We start from the raw sequence: 10084 nt of genomic DNA on the forward strand, positions 1-10084 counted from the left end.
TATGGAAGAAACTGCGGTTTCAATACACCCGTTTGGATAAATCCTTACAATCTTATAGATGAAAACTTCAAACTAGAATTTAATTTGGCTTAAAAACTAAGTTATTGCAGTTGGAACCCCAATGGCCTCAAACAAACTGAGACCTAGGCACGTATATGAAATTCTTGTCTGTGTATAGCTTACAAATCATTTAACATCACAGAAACTTGCCACAAAAGCCACAGTCAACAGAATAGCCGCATGAAAAGACAGGGAATAAGGACCGATTCAAACATGTTTCACTGAGGCAGTACGGTCTTTACAAGTGACTGCACTATCTCAACTGTCTGCTGAAGAGTTGATCTTTTGAAAGTGCTCCCTGTGAAAACAGTGCCATACATGAAAAACTCAGCACCCTAGACAGGAGGCTAGGGCAGAAAGGTCCCCATCTGAAAAATGAGGCAATAGTCCCCACTCCACTAGAATATGCTACAACAAACTCATAAGATTGAATCAGCCCTTTTGTTTAGTTATGTTCAACAATATGGTACGCTCTTCCTTCTATATATTATACAGGTATTATTTTTAAAATATAACTTTCAATATTTCTGTTCTTACAATTAAAATTTAATTGTTGTATACAGAACGAGATCATTGAAACAATACAGTATATTTCTTTAACATTCAGCAGATGTGTAAACTCATGTTAATGCATAGCAGTCACACTCTTGGACAGGCATCTCGGTCCAAGGCTTATGCGTCCCATTACATACCCCCACCCCCACCTCTCACAAGCAGGAGCACTCCCTGCCTCTCTCCCAAATAATTCCTGGGCCTTCAGCCGGCTCTTCTCCTTTACTGCACAAAATGGTTGCCACATTTTCCCTGACTGAGGTTGGGTGCTTTGAAATGCTGCGCAACAGGCAGAAATTCAATAGGTGTTGCTTTCTGGCAAAGAGATGCAAAAATGAAACAAGGTGCAACTAGATGGATTCCTGTATGTTTTGCAGCATTAAAGCAGGGGTGGGGAACTGGATTGCTTTCTGGCTCATCCCTGTGGGCTGGATGGCATCAGGGTACAGGCCCCTCTCCCTGAAGCCCCTCCCCCTCCCAAAGTCCCTCCCCCTGACATCATAGGTGAGTTTCTGCACACAGAGAAAGGCACACAGCAATTTCTCCTGCCTCTCTCTGCATGGAGAAAACAGCAGTTCCTCTCAGAGGTAAAGGCAGTCTCTCTCTAGTGCTGGGAGAGGAACCCCCTACCATTATCTCCAATCAGTAATTGGAGAGAAGAGTGGGGTTTCTGCTCCCCATGCTAGGAAAAGGCTGCTTTTCCCTAGTGCTAGGACAGGGGGAAGGGCCCGGGAGGCGACTTCTGTGGGCTAGATGATGTACCTTCGTGGGCTGGAGGTTCCCCATCCCTGCATTAAAGGCACAAAGACTCCATCACAAAAAGATGTGGCAACTGTACTAGCTCCAAAGAAATACTGAAACATTTCTCTTTTTAGCCACAATCCCAGGTTCGTGCTTCTCTTACTGCTTGGCAAAAAGATCAGAGAAGCCTATAGCTGGGAATCTCACTGCTGCAGATCTGAGGAACCTCCCCTCCTTGGCTCAGATAGCAATACACATGCTTACATTTCATAAAAATAAGTCAGATTTCCATTAGTGAGTTCACATGGCAATGCCCCTTACATTTTACCTTTTCTAGAATTTCTTTTAATCCAGTTGTTCTGGTTTGCACCCAGAAGACGTTTGCAAGCTACAGAAATAGACCATGTTGTCTTCCACCATAGCTATTCATGGCAATAACCTCCATCTTTCACATTACAACTAATATCCTAGGATGAAATGGAATGATATGCATACAGTATTGTGCTTCAAAACAATGGAGGAATTGCTAGAAAAGTAGAAAACAAGTTTCGTGCACATTTCATTATGTGGAATCATGATCTCATGTGCTCAAACTTGAAAATGTCAGACTAGACTTCAGAATTTTGAGGTCAGAGCAGAACAAAGAGAATGCCATGAAACACACACATACATGTATGTCAGTGACGTATCTTACAGAACAGTTCCATGTTGATGTTGGAGATAAATGCTGAATTTAAGTAGCTAATTTCATTAAATAATTCCTGCAGCCTTGAAGATGAGTACTAAAAAATAAATTACCAGCCTATAAAAAATATGAAAAAAATTCACCAGCCTGTATGCCTGCCCTTGTGTATTTAAGTATCACAGGGCAGCTTGAGTAGTCGGTCTGGCAAGCTGAAGCTACACAATCAGAAGGAATGGTTAGTCACCAAGTGTTTGGGCTAGTGGCTAACTGCAAGGCTGCCTGAAAAATTTAGTCTGTTTCAAAAACTGGATATTCTGAGATTTATTACTGCATAACAATCTTATTTATTGCAAAATTAGTTGTTCTTAGGAAATATAATCATAAACACCATAGTACACAGTACTAACGGGACTATTAAAGATTCAAGTTGGATTGACAGTTTGGCTTACATTTACATAAACTGAATTACGATTGGTGTTCACTCTTTTTACTAAGACCGAAAAGGATAATTCTTTCGACAAAAGAAAAAAAATCAATCAGCATAATTTGTCTCTATTATGTAAAAAATTTGAAAGGAGGGTAATTTTTTGCTTGTTCAGAAAAATTATGGGAAACTGCATATAGCAGGATGGGGAATATGCGGCCCTCTAGATATCGCTGGACTACAACTTCCATCATCCCCAGCCAGCATGGACAATAGTCAAGGATGATGGGATCTGGAGTCCAACACCATCTGAAGGGCTGCAAATTCCCTACCTTTTGAGGTTACATTTTAAGCAAACCTCTTTGAATGGCTTCTGTAGCTGGGTCAGACAGCAAAAATGAAAATCAGATGTGAATATACATCTGTATGTCTTTCCACACTGGAATGCACACCTGGATGCAAGTCATCCGTCTTAGGCCCATCCACACTGAACTGTGTGGATGATGCTGGGCACCCCCATCCCTCTTGCAGTCCAGATGGGAACATACATCACAATCAGATGTCTTGGGCTACTAGTTACACAAAATAACATATTATGGCAGGAATGGGCAGAAAGACATTGGCTATGCTGGCAATGGCTTTTGGGAGTCGAAGTCCAAAACATGTGGAGATCTACCTTCTGCCCACCCCTGGTATATGGCTATCTCTTGCTCAGAGCCACACATGTTGTGTAATTCTTCTTAAATAACATCTGTCTGTGTCCTAAAATGCAGGTCTTAAAAAACATCAAAAATGATTCCATCAGAGAGAGACTGACAGCATCTCTACACCAGCCTAAAATTCTGCATTTAAGCGGGGCTTTCTGCTTCTGTTTTAAATGCAGGATCACGACGGATTCCCTTTACACACGCTTCCTCCCACTCCTTTCACCCCTTAACTGAGTCTTCTATATGTTTCATTATACAGCCGCTAGATAGCGCTGTGGTTTACCTCCTCTTATTGCGCTGTTTCCTCTTTTCATGGAGGAATTCCACTGTAATTATCTCTGATCTTTTGGCCAATGGAATAAAGGTCATTTAGTGTGGGAGACACCCTGGAGGTTAACGACGTCATCTAAAGGGCCCACAAACTTCCGTAACCAATCTCAATAGCAGGATAAAAACTCCGTGTCAAGAAGCCCTGATTTACAACCCACTTACTCTGGAACAGCAGTGTTGTTAAAGTCAATGGAACTGTTTCAAAGTTGGTTGTGGGGCTTCCCCAGAGTTCCTGTACAAGTGGACTCTCCATTCATGCAGATGGAGAAATCAGATCTACACATTCATTCCTTTTGATTGACTGAGCCAGTCCCTCCTCTGAAGGAATGGTGAAGCCTGGGAGAAACTGTAGGATAAAAGGGAGAAGTCTTGCTACACAACAAGAACAGAAGCTGAGTACCACTCACAGTGCAATCCTATACATGTCTACTCAGAACTCCACTGAATTTAATGGGACACACTCCTGGATAAATGACTGGGGTGCCTTACCAGGCACATATTACGTCTCTGATAAACAATCTACACTGGCTGCCAACCTGCTTTAAGGGGTTGGTATTCGTGTACAACGCGCTATACAACTCAGGACCAGGTTACCTCATGGAGTGTGTCTCCCTATACCAACCTTCCAGGCCATTGCAATCTTCAGGGGAGGCCCTGTTTCTCGTGCCACAGCCGACAGATTTCCATTTAGTGACAATAGGGAGGTGGGCCTTCTTTGCGATGGCACCCACCCTGAGGAATAATCTCCCCTCTGAGGTATGTCAGGCCTCAACTAACTCTGGCTGGTGTCTTTTAGGTGATTACTGAAAACATATCTATCTACTTTGCTTTCCCCCATCCACAAGCTATCTTTGTACCATCCTCATAATGCTGTTGTGTGTGTATGCACGTGTTTGTGCATGTGGTGCCTTTATTTGTTTTGCTTTGTTCATTTTTATTCTTTTGTAAACTGCTTGGGGATTTGTTTCAAATAAGAACCGGTATATAAATATTATAAATAAATAAATAAATAAGTGTATATAGAATTACAGCCTTAAAGTTGGCAAGAAAGTAATTGTGCTTTCAGGAATGTTCCTGAAATTACAGGACACAGTTTATTTTGGTCAGTGGGATTTTTCCTTCTGAAAAGGTCAGCGCTCCCCGTGGCTTGAATGCAAACCTGTTATGTACAATTTAATGAACGCAGGAGGGCCATAGAACACAATGCTAGACAAACAACGTCCTCTTCTCTCTGTTAATCAAACATCACTGGGTGATCGGGCTCTTGCAGAAAGATTTGAAGGGATGCAGCCGCAGCAGATGAGCCAAAGTGCCTTTTGTATTTCTTGGTTTCGGAAAGCATATATTACAGGGTTGATAATGGAATTGTATGTGGCTGGAAGGAGGGTAGCATAGGTATATATAGACGGATACGTGTAATCAGCTATTAAAGAATACAGCGTGAAAGGCATCCAGCAAGCAGCAAAGGTTCCCAGGATAATGGCTAAAGTCGAAACTCCTTTACGGGTCGTCACATAGTGAGATGTGGCCAGGAAGTGGTGTTGCAAGGCAATCTGATGGGCATGGCGCATGACGATTTTACAGATCTGAATGTACAGCTGTAGCATGAGAGCAAACATAAGCAAGAAGGAGACAGAAAGGACAGCCGCGTTATTTTTAGTGAGCGGCCGGATAACACTGCAGGTGGATTCATCTTTGAGGCAGTTCCAGCCCATGACAGGCAGCAGTCCAACGCAGATCGAAGCACCCCAGAGCAAAATGAGCATGATATAGGTAAAAGTGACAGTCCTCTCCGAATTGTAAGTCAAAGCATAATAGAGAGAGAGGTACCGGTCCACCGTGATAGCCAGCAAACTGCAGATGGAGGCACAGAAAGAGGCAACAATCAGTCCAACTGTGACCAGCTTGGTAGATTCCGACTGGAGAAGATAAGCAAATATAAAATTGAAGATCAATCCGATCCCTGCTAAGAGGTCTGCCAAGGCCAGGCTGCCAATCAGGAGGAACATTGGGGCACGAAGACTAGGATTGTGGAAGATAATAAGGACCACAACAGCATTTTCACAGGAGATAAGGGTTCCCGAAGTACACAAGACAATATCCCAAGGGTTTATGATCAACTCTGGCTCTGGGTCGTTGACAGGTATGAAGGAGGAGACAGAAGCTGAGACATTCTCTGTCGGACTAGCTTCTAAGCGGTCTTGAGGAAGCCACGTTAAATTAACTGTGGGATCTTCGTTCATATTTATACCTGTCCTCTTCAACAAAAAGACAATTTTTTTTTAAAGAAAGAAATTATTTTAACGTTCAAGGCAACAGTCAGCAGCACAATTAAGGGGCATGCAACACACACCTTAGACGTCTAAATAAACCGGCAGGCACTCATTACATAAACATGACCGTACAAAATGATGGTGATAAGAAGAAGCACCGAAGTGAAACCTGCCCCTTACGTATTTAAAACAAAAATGAAAAAGGAAGGCAAAACACACAGGAGCAACACCTTTTCCATCATGTAAAAATAAAAGGGAAATGCACAGACGGGGGATGTCAGGTCCTGCTGCTCTCATGACTAAAATGCCACAGAAGAGCTGGAACAATTTGAAAGAAGGATTTGAACACACACACACACACAAAGTTGAAAGGCTCATACCAGCACGGTGGTTGAAGCATTCAATCCTCATCCACCATTTCGGAGCAGATACAATTAATTAAAGCTATGACCCCATAAGCAGGCATGCTTATTATGATCGCCTGTTAATTTTTCCTGTTTTTGACCTCGATTAACAGGAGAGCAAAAAGTCTCGGAACTCCCCACACAGCAGCGAGAGAATACAAGCATCGGCAGCTAGAGGGATCCTTCTCGGGGACAACGCTGCAGCAGAGCCGCCCAATTAGCACCAATGTCGGAGGGGGGGAAGGGGAAGGGGGCAGGTAGAAACGGGGCGGGGGTGTCATGCGGGGCGAGGGGGGGTTCTCCGCACCCTCGCCCCGCACCCCAGGCACACGCGTGGAGGACACGGGGGGGCAGACACAGAGACGCTCGCAACAGCGGGCCACGCTCTTTGCGCGCTGGTCACCTTGGCTTCTCCTCTGGAGGAGAAGGAGGAGGAGGATCCCCGCTTCCTTTCTATGCAGCAAGGCGCTCTATCGCCGCCGCCGCGGCTCCTTCTTGCCGGCTCATTGTCTGCACGGCGCGGGCGCGGGCGCGGGTCAAGGGAGGCCGCGGCCGCGCCAGGCTGGGGCTCTGCGAGGAAGCCGCGCAGGTGGGCAGCCCGTCTCCTCGGCGCGGCATCTCGGGTCCGGCGCAAGCACGCGCGCAGCGGGGGAGGGGCGGCCGGCGCGGCGCGGGAGGACGCCGCGCCCGCAAGCGCGTGAGCCCGGCGCGCGCGGGAGGGGCGGGGCGGCGCGGGGAGGCACCTGCTGCTGGCTGGCGCGCACGCGCCGCGGCCAGACCGGGGCGACCTCTCCGGGGCGTTCCGGTCGCGCCCGCGCCTCCGCGCCCGCCGCCCGCGCCACGCGCTCCCTCGCCGTCGAAGCCTGCTCGGCGGTGCCCCCGCCGCTTCGGAGGCTCCTCCCCACTTCTCTCCTGCTTCAGACCTCCCTCCTCCCCGCCCCAATAAATTCTCCCCCGGTGCCTCGGCCCCCGAAATCCGCCGCTGTGCGCGGCGGCAGCCCTGGCTCGTGAGGACCCTGAGCATGTGCAGAGTGCCTGCCTTTCGCTCCCCTTTCGTGATTAGCCGCAACCTTTCCCCAGCTCTTCTTGTGCTCTTATAGCCATATTTGAACGATGGTGCCTTTCCTAGGCCAGCGAAAGGTCGCAGAGTAGCGTGCAAGCGTTTGAGTTCTTCGAAACTCTTCATCGGGCAAGGCGGTAACCCAAGTTTTTTTAAAAGCGGGGGGGGGGAGCGGAGGCTGCATCTAGCTACAATCTGGTGTCCTCCAGATGTGGTGGAAATGGAATACAACTCGCATCACCCCTGACCATTGGCCATGGTGGCTGGGGCTGGTGGGAGTTGTAGCCCAAAATATTTGGAGGGCAGCAGGTTGAGGAAGACTTAAATTACAGCGTTATGTTCACCTGAAACATTAGAAGGGACGTTCTGCCTGAAATTAGAAGGAAAGGCAGAAAGGTGATTTGGCAGGGGTGCAAAGAGGACTCCAATACTTCCCATGTTGGAAAGTAGGTATCACCACCCCTTCCTCTCTGTGAATCTAGGGAGCTTGTGTTCCACCAACCCCACAAAACTAGGCAGCGTCAGAGCATAATATGCAACTAACAGCACAATCCTGTGTGTGTCTGTACTCAAAAAGAAGTAAGCCCCATTGAATTCAATCGAGCTTATTCCAGGTAAGCATTGGAGCTTATTCCCAGGCAAAGAAGACTGCAGCATAATTGAGCCAGCGTGGCGTAGTGGTGAGAGTGTTGGACTGGGACCCAGGTTCTAGTCCCCACTAAGCCATGAAGCTCAATGGTGACTGTGGGCCAGTCACTGGCTCTCAGCCTAACCTATCTCACAGAGTTGTTGTGAGGATAAAATGGAGAGGAAGAGGACCAAATAAGCCACTTTGGGTTCCTTGCAAGAGAAAAAAGCTGGGATATAAATGTAATAATAAATTACAAAATAAATAAATGTGCGAATCAGAGTGCATTCAAAATTTGCTAAATTAGTATCCTATATACAGTTTGCTGGGGTGCAAACTGGGGTGCTTAAAAAAAAAAACACCTTTTAACTATTATTTAAACCGCCTAGCCCAAGGTGGGTAAAGCCCAGCGGCTGCAGGTTGCTGTGTCTGCCTCTGCATTGATTCCGTTTTACTGTACTATTGCTGGACATCTGGGCCAATGTAATAAAGAAGCACTGTGTAACTTGGTGATATATCTATGCACTGCAGACTTAAAACTGATTTAATAGTCACTCCCTCCCCCCAGGGAACCCTAAGAGCTATAGCTTTATGTGAGGAGCCTTGGAAAAGGTCATTCGCACCACAGTCATCATACTACAGTGCCAAAACACCTTTTGAGGGAAGTCACAACAGCAATGTAAGCAGATAAGAGCCCTGCTGGATCAGACCAAGGGTCCATCTAGTCCAGTGTTCTGTTCACACAGTGGCCAACCAGCTGCCCACAAGAAACCCACAAGCAGGGCATGAGCACAACAGCACCCTCCCGCCCATGTTCCCCAGCAAGTGGTGTACATAGACTCACTGCCTCTGGTACTGGAAGGAGCACATGGCCATCAGGAGTAGTAGACACTGATATAGTATATAGTGCCGACATGCCCCATCCTTTCAGCACCTGTAGCTCCAAATCAGGAAGTAGAAAAGGAACTCCCCCAAAGAACAGGATGTTACTTAGCATGAGGTACTGGCTTTGAGTTACCATTTGAATGAGATCTCCATTTGGACTAGCATCAATCGATACAATCAACTGATCAAGTCCTATGAGGAAAGGCTGAAGGAGCCGGGGTATGTTTTGCCTGGAGAAGGGATGTTTAAGGGGCTGTATCAGGGTAGACAAGCCTTTTTCAACCCAAGGACCAAAATCCAGAGAAGCTCTCAGGGGCCTCATTCCATTGGTGGGTGGGGCCAAAGGCAAAAGAGGCGGGACCAAAAATACCAGCATATTTTAGTTTAAAGCTTTTATTGCCAGCAACTAAGCTTTAGGAGAGGGATTTCAACCTTTTAGATCGGGGGAAAACACGCAAACACCAGGAAACCGAACAATCAGCAGTAGAGGGAAAGGGGGCAGGGCCATCTGGGGAACCCAGGACTGGGACCCCAAGAGGGCCAGATTCATCCCCCCTCCCCCTCTGGGCTTGGTGTCCCCCACCCCTGCCCTAAAATCTTATACCGAAATGCTATTATCAACAAAGAATGCAGATAATCTGTTTTGCTGCATGGGTTTGTTCTTGCCCACATTCCCTGTCACCACCCCCTACCCCAGCAAATGAATTTAGTCAAACATTTGTGGAAGTGGTTCCATGGACAGGCTGTCTGGCTTGGATTACTTTTGAACACCTTCTGTTTAGGGCCAGAATATTCGCACCTCTATTGAACTATGATCTAGGATTATGTATACGGCTGTGTTGCTATTTTAGAAGCTCCAATTCATATTAAGGTATACAGGTTCAAAGTTCCAAAATGCATACTTTTAGGAAAACACACTTTGTACAAAATCTAGTTTAAAAAATGTTTTATTGATGTAGAAGATTCAGTGGGTAAATAAACATTAAAAAAAACAAGGAAGAAACCACTGAACAAAATAAATTAGATCGTATACTTAAGTAATCTTTAATATACATTGACTAGGTTTTCACAATCACAGAGAGGGAAACAAGCCATGGTGACTTATTCCTCGGTCACCCCCGGCGTGCATGTGGCGGGGGAATTTGTATAATTACCCTCAGCAGCATGGCTTGTCATGTTGTGTGAACCTGGCCAGGGTGGCTTGTTGTCTTGGGTAACAAGCCACCCAGAACCCACCATGGCTTATTTCCCCTCCGTGATTGTGTGAACCAGGCCTATGAGTTATTTATTTATTTATTTATTATTAAATTTATTAATTGCCCATCTGGCTGGTCA

At 46.2% G+C, this 10084-nt stretch overlaps 1 protein-coding gene across 1 annotated transcript; it reads right to left on the reverse strand.

The window, feature by feature from the left end:
- Positions 1-4737: 4737 nt before the first annotated feature.
- GPR12 (G protein-coupled receptor 12) lies at positions 4738-5766 on the reverse strand. The gene has a single exon (XM_084841644.1). It carries the CDS (start codon positions 5740-5742, stop codon positions 4738-4740), a length of 1005 nt encoding a protein of 334 aa, XP_084697770.1. The 5' UTR covers positions 5743-5766.
- Positions 5767-10084: the final 4318 nt, after the last annotated feature.

The sequence above is a fragment of the Heloderma suspectum genome, chromosome 3, assembly GCF_057233095.1.
Source record: "Heloderma suspectum isolate Gila_16-S chromosome 3, 16-S_ref, whole genome shotgun sequence".
Classification (NCBI taxonomy): domain Eukaryota; kingdom Metazoa; phylum Chordata; class Lepidosauria; order Squamata; family Helodermatidae; genus Heloderma; species Heloderma suspectum.

Excerpts from the sequence above, each read along its gene's own strand:
- GPR12 (XM_084841644.1), bottom strand. The coding sequence starts at position 5,742 with ATGAACGAAGATCCCACAGTTAATTTAACGTGGCTTCCTCAAGACCGC.